The sequence below is a fragment of the Corapipo altera genome, unplaced genomic scaffold (genome assembly GCF_003945725.1).
Source record: "Corapipo altera isolate COAL_440 unplaced genomic scaffold, ASM394572v1 24b, whole genome shotgun sequence".
Taxonomy (NCBI): domain Eukaryota; kingdom Metazoa; phylum Chordata; class Aves; order Passeriformes; family Pipridae; genus Corapipo; species Corapipo altera.
The window spans coordinates 2,160,464-2,180,339 of NW_020884888.1; the positions used below are offsets into that span (position 1 = coordinate 2,160,464).

At 38.1% G+C, this 19,876-nt stretch overlaps 1 protein-coding gene across 1 annotated transcript in view; it reads right to left on the reverse strand.

Annotated features, from left to right (window-relative positions):
- Positions 1 to 19,876, reverse strand: part of ERP44 (endoplasmic reticulum protein 44) — a 52,014-nt gene that overhangs the window by 30,498 nt on the left and 1,640 nt on the right. The window contains exon 2 of the mRNA XM_027643842.1: positions 1,472 to 1,544. Coding sequence (XP_027499643.1) covers positions 1,472 to 1,544 — 73 coding nt within the window. The remainder of the gene's footprint in view (positions 1 to 1,471; positions 1,545 to 19,876) is intronic.

The window sequence follows — 19,876 nt, forward strand, 5'->3', positions numbered from 1 at the left end:
TACTCACATCCAGAAATAGTACTTCAATGTATCTCTTAAGCATTAGCTCTATTACTCCTAAGTGTTAAAAAACAGTTAAAAGCTGAAATCTCAACTCTTGGGGTTAGAAGATCGACCAACAGGCAGACTGCCTGCGCAAATTACTCTGGTCAGTCCTTACCTGTCTTATTTGCTAGGAAGGATACTAAGGGAAAATGTAGCAAAGAAATCTTCAGTCCCCCCAAAAACGAAAAATACTAAGAGACACTCACAAAAAGTGCAATACTACAGGGATACATGTGATGAGGTAATGAAATAATGTTCTCACACATTACTTTTCACATAACAAAAAAAAAAAGAAAATACACCAAAAAAGGGTAAATCTCCTGCCTGAAAATAAACGATGATCTTTACACAATATAGCAACTATGCTTTAAATTGATTTTTAGTAGTAGTAGTGGTCTAGACATTGAAAAAAAATGAAATACATACTGAAACTATAGCGTGTCACTCACAGCTTTATAAAGCAGAAATGCTGACAAAGCAGAAAATTGACAAAGTTGCAGAGCAGTTACATGTGAAGATTAAGATGTTGAAAGCCTGGAGATGATACTATGCTGGTAACTTTTGCAAAGGCTGGGGAGCGCTACAGTTTTGATTAGAATTACAGCGTTTAGATTTTCATTATCGGCAAGGAATGCAAGTGGTTAACAGGTAATTAACAAGCACTGACAAGTTTAGGGTTACCTCCAAGACATAAAGTATTTATTGAAAGCAATCTGATACATTTTAAAAGTAGTTACACCTGGATGTATTCCCTTTTATGAATAACATTTTATAAAATGATTTTATATTTTCCACTGTATAGACGGTATTTACAAACAGATCACATACTACAAAGTACTCCTGTAATATTAGACAGATTATAGAAGAGACTTTAATAAAAGAGAATAAAGAGGGTTTTTTCCCTTGATGCATTTGAAACAACGTCAAAACTTTTTTTCCTGCAAAGACTTGCAAAGGCAAATTGCATATTTTTCAGAGGAAAAGGTTTCAGACAAGGAATACACATCTGTTTAATTTACGGATCTCCTTTCTGTGAGCCACCAGAATCAGCACAATGCTTAACCTGAGGAAAAGCACAGCTGAATAAGCAAGATACTTAAGGTCCATCACCATGGTTTTCAGTTGCTGCTATTTTTTTGGGGGGAACTTTTAAAATGCCCTCTGGACAGGTTTTGGTTATGTAATCAAGGATTCCCATGTGCAAACCTGATACCAGTTATTTTTCTTAAGACACTTCAAATTCTCCTTGCAAGACATTACTTCAGACAGCTAATTTTGACCACAGGCATTTAATATTTCTAAGCCAATTGCAACTCAGATATTCAAAGCTAGGGTATGCATATTCATTTAATAACGCTCCAATATTCACACATATTCACACAATAACTGCAGACCTATAAAGAAAAAAATTATTCAAAGTACTCACTTAAAATGTCATCTATATTTCCACTATCTAGACTTGTTATTTCACTTCTTGCTGGACTAAAAAGCCAAGACACCTAAAAAGAGAAAGTAAATCAGTAACGTATGTAAAGTTTCAGCAATAATATAATAACTTATATATGATTCTTAGAGAGTTCCAGTTCAAAAGCTGGCAAAGAACAGTAAAAGAACTGTAATTTAGTCCATGCATTTCAGATGACAGCAGTACTACAAATATACAAATAAACTATTTACAGATATAACATACTCTCACATTTAAAGCAAAATTAGCTATCTCTTAATATAATTCCCTATTACGTAGGCAGAAATGTTACAGGTAAATTTTGCACCTTTAAGAACAACATATTCATAAGTTCACCCCATTTTTGCCACCTAACAACCTCACACAGCCCAGAAGCACGTGGGCTTGGAGTTGCACACTCAGTAATTGCCCCTGCCACTCACAGGGCTTGTCTGGCTAAAAAGTTCCACATTAAGTAAAGCCTCAGTTGCCTACAATTTTATTGATGTTTTAGGAAACAGTTTCAGTATATATAACTCAACTAGCTACAGTATTATCTCCTGTATTTTTACTTGACACGGCTTCAGTCCCAGCATGCAGTAGTCATATCAGACTATAAAAACTGAGGTACCACATCAGCCAAATAATTCAATTACAAAGGAGCATATGTATTACTCTTAATGCAGTTTTCACAGCAATACACGGTTTTATTGAAGAGCACTCTCATATTCACTGCAATAGGCCCAGTTATTTTTGTCTCAAAATATGGTGAGGGAAAAAGAAAAAAGAGTTGCTGTTCTATCCTAGATGAAAGAGGTATCAGTGAATTACAACTTGTTTTTGCTTTGAGAGAGATAAGTAGGCACATTTTTGAGTGGAACAATACAGATTCTGGTCTGGGACATAAATGTTTCCATGCTGAGCAACCTGGTCAGAAAGTCATCACTTCTCTAAGCAGGGCCAAGGCTTGGACCAGATGCTCTGCTGTGATGCCTTCCAGCTTCTGTTTTCAATCGATGTATGGTTCCTCAGGTGACAGAGATAACAAGAAAGGAAAAGGAAGGTTTTCGGTAGGGAACTGACAGGAAGGCACAGGTCAAGGAGTCAGAGAGAGACCACAGATCCCCAGTGACACCTGTAAGGAATTAACCCTCACACTGAGATGTGGCACTATCACACTATCTGACACATACACACTATCCATGCTCCTGGAGACTGTTTACTCGTTGCAGCTGCAAAGAAAATCTGCTTATGGCTAACAAGGCAGAGCTGACAAAAGGCACCAAGGAAAAACATAGCTAGAAGTATAAAGACCATCCAAATAAAAGCACATGAAGCAGTTGGATACAAAGAAACAATTATATAAGGATCTCTGTATTTATGGAAGAGCCTGAGACCTATCCTGAACCTCTGCTAGAACCATAGCTACAAAGAACAAGCCTCCAGGGTACGCCTGCTTTTGACACTGTTTACAATTTATCAAAAGACTCATGCAATGTCACACATCAAGCTTCCTAACAACTGTTGCAAGTGTATATCAAATATTTGCCTAAAAAAAAAAAAAAAAAAGCCAAACTGGATCCCTGACTTTCTTAAGATCAGCATCCAAAATGGTGAGAAACTTCTGCAGCAAGACATTGTCATTAGCTCTCAAACTATCACTGTAAATGGCACACAGGTGAGATCTGCAGCAATCATTTTCAATTTCTTCTCATTTGTGGATCACTATCCATTTCTCAGTGAAGACACTGATTCTTTTGTATTTCCCACATACAGGCGCCCCTGGGTAGCATATACACTCCATCTTACACTACAGGCTGAAAAACACAGCAGCTGTTGCAATAAAAATATGTACCAGTGCTTCTCACTTGGTAACTGAACAAGATACTAATCTTAAATGCAAGTCTCAGATTTGTGGTGGAGTTTGCACAGTGGCACTTTAACAGCCTGCAACGAGCATCTGAACTGTGGCTTCAAGACGACTGGAGAGAAACAAAACTTATAGTTGAGCTGTGAGGTCCATAGATGAAACAGGCAGCATAACAACTCAATTTATTAAAAAAAAAATAAAAATAAATCTGATTAAGCAAGCTATGCAATGCACAAGTTGCAGCAGGCCAGTATTAGGGAAGTTCCTTTGGAGATGCTGGCATTGCTGACTACTGAGCAGCAAACAGGTAGGACTCTGCCTTCAGTCTTTGCAGGGGGAAGCTACACGTATGGACCCAGATCCACACTGGCCAAATCATCCCTAGAGAGGTAATAGCTGATGGCAACCATCAGTGCAGACACCTCTACATCACCCCTGGGGTGGTTCATGGGATGACAACTTCCATGGGGAGGTGCTGGTAGTAGTAGTAATGTTTGTAGTGAAAAATGGGTCAAGTCAGCATGTACATGATGTGGCACAGTTTTTGTTTGTACCCACATGCTGTTTTATTGCAAATGTTAGGATAGACCTAACTTGTGCACAACAGAAGCAGTGGCTATGATTAAGAAAACCAGTTAGAATATTGCTCAAGGTAATAAAGGATAACTCAACATTAATTTTGTTGGTCATCATCTGATCCTCCCACAGGTGACTGCAAACTCAGTGTTCCGAGGCTTCAGCTGCCCTGCAAGGCCTCAAGAACCTCTAATCACCTTGAAGACCACAGAGTTACTTATCCTGCTTATAACCCTTAACAATGCCTTTTAACAAAGAAAATCCACACAAGCCTCTAGAAAGCAAGAACTTCTTAGCTGTTGCACACAGCTCTGCATCACCATTCACACTCAAAACAAATTTCCACAGTAGGTCTTGGTGAAACTATTTTCACAGGAGCTCAGCGTTTTGTGTTGTCTAAACACACCGAACAGGTAAGATATCAATTTCTTAAATCCACATAGCTTTTTCTAGAATAGCTTTCCAATAGCAACACAAATCTTATCTAATAGGATAAATTACACATAAATTAAACACAGCGTAGATAAGCACATTATTTGCAGTCGGGGAACAGGCTACATTACTTAGCAGATACACTTAAACGGATCAGGAACTGTAGTTGCATTTGTAGATTGCTACAATACACTTAACTTGCAATGCAAATATTTAACTGCACCATGAAAGCACACCACGTACTAACCAATAAGATCCTCTGCTAGGCTGTTCTATGTGCAGAAAAAAAGGAATCAAAACTACGACTTCTTTATAGCACAAAAAAGTTTGTGATTCCTTTCTTAACTCTTACCGTGGAAAAATGTGGTGCCAACTGCATGTTTCAATATATGTGTTTCATATATTGAAAGTGAAAAAGGAATTAAGCCATACATCTTATTGCCCTTTTATATTACAGTAGTGCAATAGGTCTGAGACTAAGAGCATTTTTTCCCCAAAAGTTGCATAAAATCTGACATAAGTGAAATACTTTTTCCACTAGAAGTATGAAAATTTCTGTTTGTCGAAGATATTCATAATCATGTTCTCAAATGTTTTATACTGACTAAATCATAGCGGGTACCAAATTCTTCATAATAAGTTGATAGTCTCAGGGAAAAAAGCATTCCTTGAAGAAATGTCAATAAATATGCAAGATGCACTTCAGCAGAAGCTTTCATTAAGGTGTGATGCCTGTAAGGAAGAAAACACATCCTTTTGACCCAGTAATCCTGCTGTTCCATGAGATGCAAGAGGGTTTATGATATTACTAGTATTAATATTTAACATGAAGAAATACAAATTCCTATTTAAATTGCTAAGAAGCTACACTGTTTTGAGAATATTTTCTGACCTTTTTCAGGCCTGTGCTTCATATCCGTGGGCAGAAAACAAGACATTTTGAGGAAACAATTTCTGAATATCAGCAACACACTTTATAAAACAGGTATTAAACACATGTTCTGAAAAATATACTGGCTAAAAAATGTCTTCAGAATTTTTTACTTTTAAATGCAAACTTTGCATTCCACTGGCGTAGAGTGGAAGGACACAGGGATGACTGTTCATGTTTGAAAAGTATTTTTTTTCTTTAGTTACAATCTAACCTCCCAAGATAGCTACACTGAAGAAAGCATCTTGAAAAAATAATTTGAAAGGAAAATTGGTTATGTAAGTACACCTGAAACAACTCAGGTTGCTGCCTTTACACTGGATAAAATTAGCCATGTATATATATATAAAATATAAGATATATATTTCTATTTTTAAATGTTTAAACTATGAAAATCTGAAGGTACAGCTAAGTAGCTATGAAATAAAAAGATTTTAAAAAATAAAGACAGAGTAGGATATTAAAATATTAAATACTTGAATGAAACTACAGAAGTTATATTACCATGTTTATAATCTACTCACAATCCTTTAACACTACAGAAAAACGACAAGCTAAACTATGCACTAAAACAAATGAATGCAGAAAGCTGCACTTACAGAATGCATTGCTGGAGGGAAAAAGTCAGGAACTGAACAATGCATTCACAAAGATAAAATTTAGCTTATATGGGGGGAGGGAAGAAGAGGAGATGACACATACATTTTTACTCTTCTGGTCCTCAGAAACACTGTCAAATAAAGCATGAACATCACAGTTCAGGTTCCTGGAAGCTTCTGAAGGTAACACTGGTCATGTTTTTACTGGGGAGTTTAATTAATACAGAAATGTTAGTATCCTGATTAAATTTTGATCCTCACAGACTTAGCCATCACTTAGCCACTTATGGCTGGAGCCAGTACCAGTCACTTCTGAGGAGTAACTACAAATTATCTGAGATTTATTCGGATTGTTTCTAGAGAAAGACCTAAAAGCCATTATCATCCTTGTCTGACACACGCAATGCCACACAAGCAGCCTTACACAACAGAAAATACTCGGACAAAACCTACTCAACTGACCCCCAACAACGAACCTCTGCCAGGTTTCATATCCCTTTCCCAAAGAGGAAATAAATGCACACCCAGTTTCAACTCACCTATTGACCCTGTTGCTGTTCAACTGTAAAGCCCACTGGTTATTCAGGAGATTTAGATCAACCTTTTATTAACATTTTACTCTTACCAGTTAGTGCTGTTCTTTAATTGCTAACTGGACAGAAGAGACAGGCCTATAGGTTTAGTGGTATTTCTTTTTCAAGTTTATTGTAGTTTACATACCACTTTCTGGCAGAAAAGTTTAACAGTTTAAATGTTCATCATCTTAAAACTACAAGAAAAGGAAAACAAAACAGGTCTGTTTAATTTTAGTTCTTCATGTCTTGATTTTTTAATGCACATAATAAAACAGAGGTCCTCACTTCCAAAGCAAACTATCTGAAGAATACAGAAAATGTATTCTTGGAGCATTAAGATTTCTAATTAGTACTACACCTGCAAGGCAGTCAACAAGAACAGCCTTCATTTTCTGTTGCTAGACTTTCTATTTACCTTTTCTTCCTGCTGGGAAATCCTAAAGGCACACAACTAAACTGTCTTTCTCCTCTAACACAAAATCATTTTACATTCTCCAGCCAGCTCTAGCCCACATCTAATCCAGACTGACATGTTGAAGTTACTATCTGAAGTCCAAGCCCCATAGGACTCTGCGGCTGACTTTCAGTTCCTGAGTACCTCTTTCTTCATGCATGCCACTAATCTGCTGCTACTCTGAGGTCTGCATTAAACTCCTGGACAACAGGAAGCAGACGAGTTTACAGCCTGCTGTAGGATGATACAAATTGAAAGCAATCCCAGGAGGCAGCAATGCCAAAGCTGGCAGACATTGTAAGAGCCCTGAATTTTGGCTTCGGAACCATCAATCAGGAGCATCTCGCTGGCAGCATTCCCAGAAGCCCTATAATGAAGCACAAAGTTCAGAAAGAGAGAACAGTAAATAGAAAATGGTGGGGTAAAACAAAAAAAAGAACATTATTCACCCCCTCAGTGAGAACAGTTCAACTCTTAATTGTCACCACTTGATTCCGGGCTGTGCCTAAACATTTTCAAAACTCTGACTGCTGCCATCGCCATTGATTATGCAGGGTTTTCATTAGTAATGGAAGCTGCTTTCATTATGGGACTATGAGACAAAGCTATATTAGTTCAAAACACTAACTAACAATCACTTCTGAGTTACAGTTGAGTTTCCAGAGCAATGTTTAAATGGGTAACAAAAACTCATTTGCCTATTATTATTCACTCAAGAGTCATATCTTAAATTTAATCAGGGAAATGTAAAATGCTCAAGGGAAGCTACTTAAAATAGATTTAAAGAGTGCAGTTACTAACTTCCGTGAGAACAGAGAAAGAAATCTAACCAAACTGAAATACAGATAATATATATGTTAGAAAAGTAAACTCACTTCTTTAGCCTTGATAGACAATTCACTTTTATAATGACTTAGCCAAACAGTGCTATAACTGCACAGAACTAGGTAGAGACCACCATATTAAAAAGAGATAATGTGATTTTTTCCTCCATATATCTTGTCATCTGCTCCCATTTTAAGCGTCTGGAAGGAATATTTGGTGTAACTAGATGTCTTATTAATAATAAAGAATTTTTTCCCAATGAAAATATTGGGGGGGAAAAAAAAAAAATCACAATTCATAACAGTATCTTTGAAAATCCAAATTATATTGATTTGACACTTCAAAATAGGGAAAAGAACTCACAGCCAATGTTCCTACAACTGAACTTAGCACACGAGGAGTTGCAGGACTCTCATGTACAACTGGGAATGATTCATAGCCACAGAGATCTCTCAACAGCCTGAAGCACTGAAGAGTCCCAGAAAAATGGGTAAATTAACCTCTCAACAGTTTGTGAACTATTATTAGAAGACACAAGATGTTCATGCAAAAAGTCCACTGCAGAAATGAAAATTAAACCTCAGTATCAAAAAGTACAGTCCAATGCACCGTGATTTTTCTATAAAGCTATTAGTAGCAGAATCATGCAACCAAACACAATTCTAAAGCTTAAGTCTCTAGGCACAAACTTATGGATCACTGTCTTTTATAGAAATGTTTAAGTCAGGGCTCAAAAAAATGACATGAGGTGTGTCTAAAAAAGTGTTACAGAGGTAAGACCTGTAATTTATTTTCAGTTGAACTATTTGTAATTTTCAGTTATTTCTCTTGGCCTGGAGGGAAAAGGGCAATCCCCAGTCAGGGTCATAAAACACTGCTTCCCTTGTCTTAAACATCCACTTAGAGGTAACACAGTCCATACACCTATAAAAGATGTAAACAGATGTCTGAACAACTTCATGAATGATGTTCAGAGTGCTCCACATACTCAGAAACAGGAATCTACCTATTCAGCTTAAAGTCATGAATTCTGCTCCACAGGGAACTAAACTCTGAATCTTTAGATATTTTACGTACCAAGCTTCATCTTTTACACAAGCAGCTAGAATTCCCCTGAAAGAAAAGGTCTGATTCACACAGGTTTTTAGGAAAAAACACAATCTCATGTTCTGACAACCTTTTCTTTCCCATATCTACCAACTGCTCTGATTATTTGGCAACAAAGACAAACTTTCAAGAAGCACATAAAACACAAATGCAATCTCCAAAATGATTAGCACAAATTAAGCAGCTGTTGCTGTATATGAAAGCCAGCACCCTCAGGGTTCTCAACTAGTTAAAGCACAACCCAGCAACACAAAATAAAGGGCAGCTTGGTCTTGTCAAGACTCTGGCAAGGCCAGCAGAGCAGAATAGTTTGCTGCCCCTTTTCAGCAAGCCAAGGAAATATGCCCTGTTCTCTATTTTGGCCATTGCTGCTACATGTAAAACCTATTACCAAAAACATTTGCTGTAGACCTCGGAGACTGTGTACTTGTAACTCCATTCCTCACATCACAGATCACATATGTAACCCTGGATGCAAATCATTTCTCAATATCCTCTCTGCATTTTAAGATAAGTCAAAGCCATTTCTACACTTGAAATATTTTGGAAATTATTTTGATGTGCAACAGTAGAGAAGAAATTGTGAGTCCTTTCATATAAAGAGTCGAGTCTAAATAGAAGGCTTATTAGGAACTGTGTTTTGAGAGCCACGTGTATCATTACAGAAAGCAACATACTACCCTGTTATTCATTATGATCTTCTACAGTCTTTCCTGTGCCCTTCATTATAGTCTTTACACACAGGGACATTGGAATTACACACAAGGAATTAGATTTTATTTTTTTTTTAATAACATAAATAGATGTATGTTTTCTTCATTCTTGGACCAGTGATGAAAATGCATATTAAAATGAAACGAAAGCTTCTATGGCATTCTTAGAAGGAGTGGCCATGGAATTCAGAATCTCTCCTTTAAAGCATAATCTTAGAGGAGGAAACCAAAGGTAGATGTAGTGTTTCCACAACAACCCATATTCCCTTTGTCACGTGAATATTTGCTAGCTTGGAATAATCTGAAGGACTGAACATATTAGTGGATAACTGAATTTTCCACACTTGCTGCCTACACACATTCTACTGCTTCAAAAATAACACAATTTCTACTTTGGTAGATTCTAATACATACTGAGTCTATTCTCCAACAAGACAAAACCAACTCATTTTAAGTGAAATGATCAATACCTACTCATTTCTAGCTGCTTAGCTGTTTACTAAATATACAATCTAGTTGCAATGCTGAATACATTTTTACTCCTCTGCTCCAAAGCATCATGTTCTCCAGACCTTTGCAGTATCAAGAAAGGTGGGAACTTTAAGCAAAGACAACCCTGTTCAGCTTTACCTTTCAGGTTGGAACTTGTTTTAAAAGTAGGAGTGACTTACCAAAACCAACTGCACAAATGCCAAAATACAGGCTACCATAAACACACATCAACTAGCCCTTCATGATAAAAACATCTAAGAATCAATTTAGGTAAAATAGCAGTCAGGTGGCATAATAAAAATGCAGTGTTGGAGAAATCTGTATTTCACATATTATTAGCATTTATAGTTGGAATACCACAGTCCTGAAGCTCTGGATGCTGGACCCACACTGCTTTAACCATGCAGCTGAGGTACAAAGTTAGGGAGGAAAAACAAAGGGCAATAAAAGTGAGAAATAGACAAACAAAATACTTAAATGAAAAATTCAGCTGGGGTCGTTCTTCTCACCCAGCTCATCAAAAAGAATGCAAAACATAATGGTTTAACTTGCACTCTAAAGACAACATAAGGGAAGAGAAGTGGACAAACCAGCCTCTGATATCACTGTTTTAATTGTACCATTTACACTAGCGCTGCTGCCTATTTGTACTTCCAAACAACAAAATCCTTTTTGAAAGTACAGAATCACAGCCACCTTGATTCGGGTCACCCTTATTTGACACTAAAGACAATGACAATTAGAACTAAACAATAGAGCAACAATCATTGTCAGAGCAGTAAACGTAGGAATGATTCTACAACAACTAGCAGTTTAAGGTAAACTCTTGCTCTCTTCCAGTTTTAGCACGGCACGGTCAAGTTACACTCTGCAATCTCCTCCAGAACTAACCCATACATGAATACAGACACAACCACCCTTGTTCATTAACCTCATATCTAGAGCTTTTAGAAAGAAATAATATCACTAAGACCCTCCTTGTGCTACAGATTTTGGTTTTCCATCAGCATGACTGAGGTGCCACTTTTCCTCAGATTACCTCCTAATATTTCAGCAGGAGCTTAAGGTTTTGTTTGTGCAACTATCAAAAGAGAGCTACAGTACTTTGTGATGCAGCCCTTCGTAGTGTATGAAGTGTTTGCCTGTACAGTAAAACCATTGAGATTCAGTCCTGTGTTGCTGTTGTTCTTCCTTCTTTTTCTGAGGAATCACAATGTGGAAAAACTCCTTAGAATTTTAAAATTACAAACTTTCTAAAATACAGGGGGGTTTTGTAGCCTCAGCTTATCATTCCCTTAACATCAGAACACTGAACCTTAGAATAAATAAATTTAAAACATCATCTAAACTTATGTTACTTTGATTATTTCTTTTTCTTCACTCCAGGCATAATTATGATGCACATTCCACAAACTTCCATTCTACACATGCAAACCACTAATCACAGTATATTAAAGCTCTCTGGCAAACCATTAGCTTGTCTCTAACAAATGTTTTACCTCAATTTTTATGATTTTATGATTTGCTACCTTAAAATAACATATGATAAGGGATATGATCTTCCAAATAAGCGGTAATAGAAATACTACTCCACAGCTGCATCCTAATTGACAAGTTATCATTGGAGAAATCACCCAATTTAAATGAGGAGGGGAAAAAAAAAAAGATACCTTTTACAATTAATTCACAGGCTATCTTCTATGGAAGAGTATTGATTAAAGCAATGCTACCTGAACTCGAGAAGAAAAATTCACCTTCGGGACCACAGCCACACGTACCTTGAAGAATGAATGGCTAATTTCAGACTCCATAAGAGCTATTTTCTTTCTACCCTAAACAGCTGTGAAGGGCCTGCACATATGCTGTCAATTTTCTGGACAGCAGAAGAGTAAATAATGCAGAGGACAGGACACATGCCACAGATATTTTGAAATGCACAAAAGAAAGTCATATGGAGATACCTCATTGCTGGTTTAACTCCCCAAGGAATATTAAACCTGCCAGCTTCAAGCTGACTCCCACAAAAATATTCAAGCAAGTATTCCAGACTGGTCCTAAAAATAGTATGAACACATTAACATGGTGCAGTGCTTGAAGTGGGAGCAAGTATCAGACACCCTGGCTCTGCAACTAACCAGCTTCATGAAGCAAACATGGAGGACTTCTGCAACCAGAACTGTTATCAAAATCCTCGTATCACAGCTATGTATTGGCTTATTTTAATAAATTAAATAATTATTAAATTTATTTATTAAATAAATTTTAATAATTAGTTATATAATACTAACTATATGTACACATTTGTCCCAGTTTAGCAAATTCTGCTGGCCTGAGTTGACAGAAAAAAATACTAAAAAGAAAAAGACCTCTCCCCCCTGCAATTTTACCTTTTTAACCAAAGCAGTTTTAAATGTCATTTAAAGGTAATTCCTGAGAGGCTTGCACACTCGCTGAGCTCCCTTCACTAATTAACGTAAAATTAGTAGGAAAGAACTCCTAACTGTTCACCCCCTGCACCACATACTCTCTTAATTACCTTTATAAAGCAACCAATTTTTCTTTCAATCATCCTGTCCAAAGTCCCAAGTGAATTCACTCAACTCAGAGAAGGAAGGAGAAAAAAAAGGAAAAAAAGTTTTTTCATATACACGTTTATGAAATTTATAATTTTTATGACTGGCAAAGAGTATAGGAGCTAAGTGCTTTCAGCAAGAGTTAAGAAAAGGGATTTCAATAAACTATAAGAGCCAGAAGTGATAGACTGACTAAAGGAACAAAAAAACTCTTCTTGCGATTAAAAATATGAATACATCACTGAAAAGCTTTCCCTTTGTGAAGCTTTTGAGAAAGTTAATTATATCATCACTTCATAATCACGACAGCTACGGAAAACAGCAAAACACTATCACAGCTGTTGTTTTCTTTTTCAAGACCATTGGAACAGGCACCTATTCCTTGCCTTTCAAAATACTTCCTTGCAGAGTTCCTAACGGACAAGTTCTCTCCATTTTTATGTCCAATTTCCACATGAATCTGCTTGGAGACAAAACATAAGCTTTACTGCCAGTTATCTTACAACAAAGATTAAACTGCTCTTCTTCTCTCCCTTTCACAAATCTATGAAAATAAACCCCCAAAAACCTGACACCCTTACAGACTTTTTTTTTTTTTGGATGCACCTCAATGAAACACACAAGAAACATGCAAGAATCACTGATGCCAGACAAGACAGAAGACATGCTGAAAGCAAAAAGCATGCCAAGGAAACAGGTCATTTACTAAACTCTGTTTCTAGAGCCCTAACTTCTGCTCAGGTTCCTTTTCATGAACACCATTTAAAATGCAGAGTTTCAGTCATTAAAGAAATCTAAGCCACAGAGAAGTATCTTTCTTTGAAACTGAATGCAGCAAAACATGTAACTGAAATCTCCCTGTTAGTTAGCATATTTTGGTCCCAAAGCAAAGCAGCTGGGAGACTACAACACATAAAATGTGATAATTTATGTCTTCCAGGAAGCAAGCCATTGGACTTCCAGTGTTTCACTTCATTGCTGCTGCTGCTGAAACTTTCATATATAGGCCACCAATGACTAGGGCTCACACTAAATCCCATCTATAATCTACTATGAAACTTATTTTTAATTAAAAAAAAAATACCTTACAGAACCACTGAATACATTCAGGTCTTAATAACAATTCAGGCCACTCATAGAACATGGCTCTGAAAGCCAAAAGGGCCCACGAGAGCCTGCTGAGCTTCAAGGAGCACCTCATTGGAGCACGGAAACAATCCACTTCACTGTGCAGAAAGTTGTATGTCAGAATTTCTGGATGAGTTTAAAAACAGAAAAAAAGGAAGTACACAGAAGGTAGAGGTAAGCAAATAAATACTTGGTAGGAGTGGAGAAACTCTGCTTGAGCAGGCAACAATCCAAGCTCAGCTGGAGCTGAGAGAAGGATGTTAAGGATAACGCAGAAGGTTTCTATGGGTATGCTGGCAACAAAAGGAAGACTAAAAAAATTGTAGGCCTGCTGCTCAACTAGCAGGGAAAGTGCATGGAAGAGGCGTAGACACTCAATGATGTCTTTGATTTTCTACTGATGAGGCCTGAGCCTGCTAGTAGAGAACTTGGGAAAAGAAGCATAACCCACGTGAGCAGAAGACCAAGTTCGAAAGCTCTTAGGCAAACCGGACATACACACAGCCACAGAACCAGACCAAACGTATTTTCCTGGGTCATCAGGAGAATTATGGAGTCTAATTTTCTTTCTAGAAGCCACATCCATCCAGCACATATTTGGAATAAGTAAATCAATCTGTTTTCTATAGCAAGCCATTTAGCTCTGTAAATGAGAGAGGAGTACTGGACATTGTTCACCTTGACTTTAACAAGCTTCTAACACAGTGTCTCAAAGTATCCTTAGACCAAAACTGGCCACACATGAACTAAATAAGTGAACTATAAAGTGAGTGACACAGCAGCTGAACCGCCAAGCTCAAAGGGCTGTAACTAAACACATCATGTCTGAGTGGCTTCTAATGGAGTTTCTCCAGATCAATTTTGGGTGTAAGGTTTGTCTTTACTTATAACCAGAATGATTCAACAGACCACCCCCTCAGCAGCTTCCTGAGAATATGCAACTTGGTGAACTAGTTTATAAGCTAGATGGGAGATCTGCTATTCAGACAGACCTCACAACTAACTGGAGAAATGGCCTGACAGAAACTTTGTGAAGTTCAACAAAGGCAAAATCCTGCATCTCGGGTGGAATAACGCCGTACAGGCTGGGAGCCAATAAGACAGAAAAACAGCTTTGCAGAAAAGGTCTTGAGGAGCAAGGTAAAGGGGAGTCAGCAGCACAACCCTTGCAGCAAAGACAACTGCATACTGGGCTGTGTTAGCAAAAGTGTAGCCAGCAGACCAAGGGAAGTGATTCCTGCCTTTTACTTGGCACTGCTGCTACCAGTGACCTAATCGGAGGTTATAGAGAAGGCAGAGCCAGACTCTTCTCAAAGTTGCAGTGATGGGACAAGAGGCAATGTAGACAATCTACATCCCCAAATAGATTTTTCAGAGAAAACTTTCAACAAGGTTTTGATCCAACACTAAAACAGGTGCCCAGGGAAGTTACAGAACCTCCATCCTTGGATATACAAGATGACCGGAAAAAACCCTGAGCAATCCCATCTAAGTTAGTTTCCAATTGAGCAGGGAGTAAGACCAGATGACTTTTCGAGGTCCCTTCCCATTTAAATGATCAAATCTCTAGTGGCAGAACTCTACAACTTGATCCAATCAGGTAAATACAGTTGGACTCAATATTCCTCTCCATCCAAGCTTCATTGCTGAAGTCAAACTAGCAGGTCAAGAAAAAAAGGCTGGAAGAAAACTAGAACACTTACCACACTAAAAATAGATGAACAGGAGATTTACTGTGTTCAGCAGAAACCTCGTGCTGCGTATTCAGCTACCTGGGAACCAGTTACTTGCTGAGGGTACGCACCAAGTACCTGCCTTCAGATAACCTCGTAGGATGCTCTGTCCTCACTGCTTTCACTATTTCACAATCCCTATATGGTTTGAGATACAGGTCACTGCACTTTGCATTATGCTTAGTGCCATGGCAGCTAACAAGATAACGTTTTTGTTCTATCAGCTGCACAAAGAGCAGATCTTGTGGATCGCTGCCAGATTAAAGGGATTTTTGCATGCGTGTGAAAGAGCTTACAGGTTTGGTTCCTTTCTAGAAGAGGCTGCAAGTCTGGAGGAGACAGTAGTGGAACTTTGGACATGTTTTAATGGCATGAATGGCTCTGAGCTTTAAAGGGTGTATTATCAGAGTAGTCAGTTTCGCAGTAGTAGCATATATGAAAATAGGAAAAATTATGGAATTCTTTTGCATTATACCTTGTTGCTTTTTGGAAGGCATTTTTTGTAATCACCAGATGATATGGTTTGAAGCTGGCTCCCTGCCAAGTCTCCAAACCTTACCTCAAGAAGTCCTGTCCCCCCCCCCCCCCAAACCTCAGGGAGAAAAAGGAAAAAACAACCAAGAAAACTGAAAAGAGAAAGAGACAGCTAAAGCAACATATATAAATATATTTACACTTATGTTACAGTTATATACAATTGAAATATATATACAATTTCACAAGGAAAAGGGAAGGGGGAAGGGAAAAGGAACAAAATCAAAATAAAATATATATGTATCCCAATCAGTTGCCCGAGATCTAGTAACTAAAGAGTTAGCAAAGAAAATTTCCCACCACTCTCCTTGGGACAACCAAGAGTTGCTCCGGGACGATCGCTGGCAACCTCCACCTCCCAAGGTCGACAAGGCCTTACCAGGCCTCGCTCCCCAACACGGCAGACTCAACAGCAGGGAACCTGCACCTCCAAGCCGCTGGAAGGAAAGAGAGAAGGCCTCTCCTCCTTTCTTCTTATAGTCTGGCTTACGTAAAAATCGTAGGGAATACTGGGTAAATCTGGGCCCTTCCTTGGTTACAAACTGGTCACCAAGGAAGGCCTGGACCAAACTACCACCCCAGAGAATAATTTAATATGCACACAGTCCTGCAGTTGGTTTGGAGAAACACAGCATCCTCAACCAGCAGTGAAAAAAAACATTCTAAGTTAGTGTTTAGTATACCAGTAACTTGACAGAATAACTCTTAACAATGTAAAATTAAATACCTGAGAGACAGCAAATTTAAAAATAAAATTAAAGTATATCAAACTTCTAAAATCTCATTTATGAACTTTTTTTTAATTAGACTACATCAGCAGTTGACATTACTAACAGTTTTGAATTGCAGGTGTTCTGCCAATGGTTAGGATGCTTCCAATGAAGGAAGACATATCAGGGAAAAGGGTTAGGCAGAACTCTCAAAGGAAATTTGATCTCATTTCATTTCCTAATTCTCTACAATGAACCTCCTCTACTTCTCTGGGAAGTTTTCTCCAGTTTGGAGTTTTGGAAGAAAATACTCCTTAGGCACTGATATCTACATCCTATCTTGCTTCTCCTTACATTCGCAAATGTTACTGTGTTTCCTCCTCTGTATCACCAGAGAACTCACTCTCAAATGGGGCAGAGGGAACAACGAACAAGTTATTGCTAAAGCATCCAAACCCCACTCTATTACTGAAGCACCTATTCTTGAATGTACCTCTAGACTCTTCTTAAGAGCTTTTGAAGAAGGGCTGGTATAAAATTTACAGAATAGCTGTACACTTGCCTTTTGCACGAGACAATTCCCTCCCTTTAAGCAAACAAAATATCCGGAACCTATACAGGTGAGCCTGCAAGGTAAACAATTGCTCCTCCTGAATAGCAGCTTATAATCCTAAAGTACTTAAAAAAACCCCAACATTTGATTAAAACACATAGGATGTGGTAATTCTGCTTTCTTGATAAAGCAATAAGAGGACCAGTCTTTTGCTTAAGAAAGCAGTCCTGCAAAAAAGCCCACAAAAAACCAACCAAACAAGAAACAAAGCACATTATGGATGAGAACAGTAAGGATATCAAAAGATATCTAATGGAGTGTGTCACCACAGTGTTCTTCAGCCATCAGCAACAGGCTCTGACATCTTACTGTCAATAACTCATTTATGCATTTTCCAGCATTGTCCAAGTCTTCTCTTTGAAGAAACAGTTCAGTTTCTTCTCTCTTCCCTCCTGAGCGCTCCAAAAAGGAAACACCCATCATATGGCATAGCAAGAAGAATGCAAGTTGTCTTCACAAGAACACAAGACTTCTCTGCTTCCTCTCCCCAACCTAGGGAAAGTTCCTCAATTAACTACTATAGTATACTATACCATATTCCTCAATTAACACTGCTTAGAGACCACGACAACTCAGAAATCCCATGCTACTCTTGGAGGGAATCCCTTCCATTGTATAAGGCTCAGTGGCCTAAATTTTGCCTGTAACTACAATCTTTGACTAATGTTCAAATTCAGAATATAATATTTTGAGCAGGATTTCCAATTATAAAATTTAGGGTTTAATACAAATGTGGAGAGAGGCAAATGCACAGAAATATGCTCTATACATAAATTGTGCAGAGTGTTCAATTTCTCTTTGGGCAACTTACTACACATTTAACATTATGATTCTATTTCATTTTATTTTCACTGCTTAGGTACTTGGTGCTGTATTAACAAGACATGAAAGACAGTGGCAGTAAAACAAGAAACAGAAATAGTACCCTATAGGTTTTTTCCAGTTAGAGAACTTCCCCTTTCATTCCCCTCACTATCAGTTGGTGGTTTCCTCTAGTCCCAGCTATTGCTCAGGAATACTGCAGGAGCCTCCCAGTGAAGCACTGAGCAATATGACAAATGCCTTTCAAATATAAGCAAAAGCAGCATGTGCAAGAGTGTCTCGTTCTAGAACTTTCTTTATAGGTAAAGTATACCTGACTGCAAGTACAGGCAAACACACAGAACGATTGGTTAGAGCAAAGCCAAAGAACCACACCTTGCCTTGGAGGAGAATGTGATGAGCCACTCTCCCATCAGCATTTATTCCATTGTCTTGGTTTCATCTTAAAGGTCTGTTATGCCCAGTATTAAGCAACATACCAACATGGCAGAAACATCTTAATCTACAAGGGCCCACACGACATTACTATGCATCTCTTATTCCAGTCTTGGAAACAGCTGCACGAGACCCTCTACAGCCTGTGCTGTGTGCTGTGTGCTGCTTGCCCCTCCACTCAGCTTGTGAGGCAGGGGTCATGCCAGCCTGTACCTCCCCTGTCCCCTTTTCAACTTCCAGCAGCCCAGTTCAACCCTAGCAACATGAGGCCAAAAAGTTGGAAGGGCAAATAGTTGTGCTGGGACTGGCAGGCATCAGTGAGACCAGGAAAGAAGAATATTAGTGAAACTCAACAAAGGCCCTCTAAAATTTTAGTGATCTCCCACTGTCAAACTTCTTTAGACAAGAGAACTTCTTTTGATACTGACATTGTATCTTTTCTTCTTTTTGCAGCATTTTAAATCCCCATCTAGAAAAGAAATATGCTTATCCAAGAGACTGGAAATGTAAAGAATTTCTGTTGACTTCACTGCTATTACTAAGCAAGACCAGCTTTGTAAGCTGTTTTCACAGCTATATATCATTGTGTGTTTTGTTCTAGGACCCACTGATGCAACACTAACAAACTCACATTCGCAAAATATGCCATGCTCAAAGAGGCTTTTTTGTATGGTATGTCCTTTTGATGTGGAGCAGGAGGCCAAGATCACGGTTGCATTGCTGGACTTAAGTATCCATGGCAGTTGATAAAAAGAAAAACAAAGTTACCAGAACTTTAAAGCCAATCTGATACACCTTATCAGAGTCTCTGAGTGCCACAAGAAAACAAACAGCAACTTCTACAAAGTTTTTAAGCCATCTTAAAGAAAATGGGCCCCCTCCCACTCCCAGTCTGCTCAGGACAACTTTCACAAAACTCTTAACAAATCTACTAAAAGGAATGATTCATTGGCTTGACTCACGTAACTAGGCATCTTACAACACAGGGCCATGGCTGACATGATGCTGAATAGGGACACAGATAACATTATATCAAATTGTATTTTTTTAAAAACAATGCTGACGTGCATTCTTAGGGTTTTATGCATACAGTTCTTTTAAATCACATTAGAAATGAGTTTAAATGACCCATACTCAAAGAAGCAGCAAATAAAATACAGACAAGTTTCAGATCACAGCCATTTCCTATTTTTTCTGTTGGCAAACGTAACTCTAAATGATGCATATTAAATTAGCATTGACTAACTGTGCCACTAAGAAAGAAA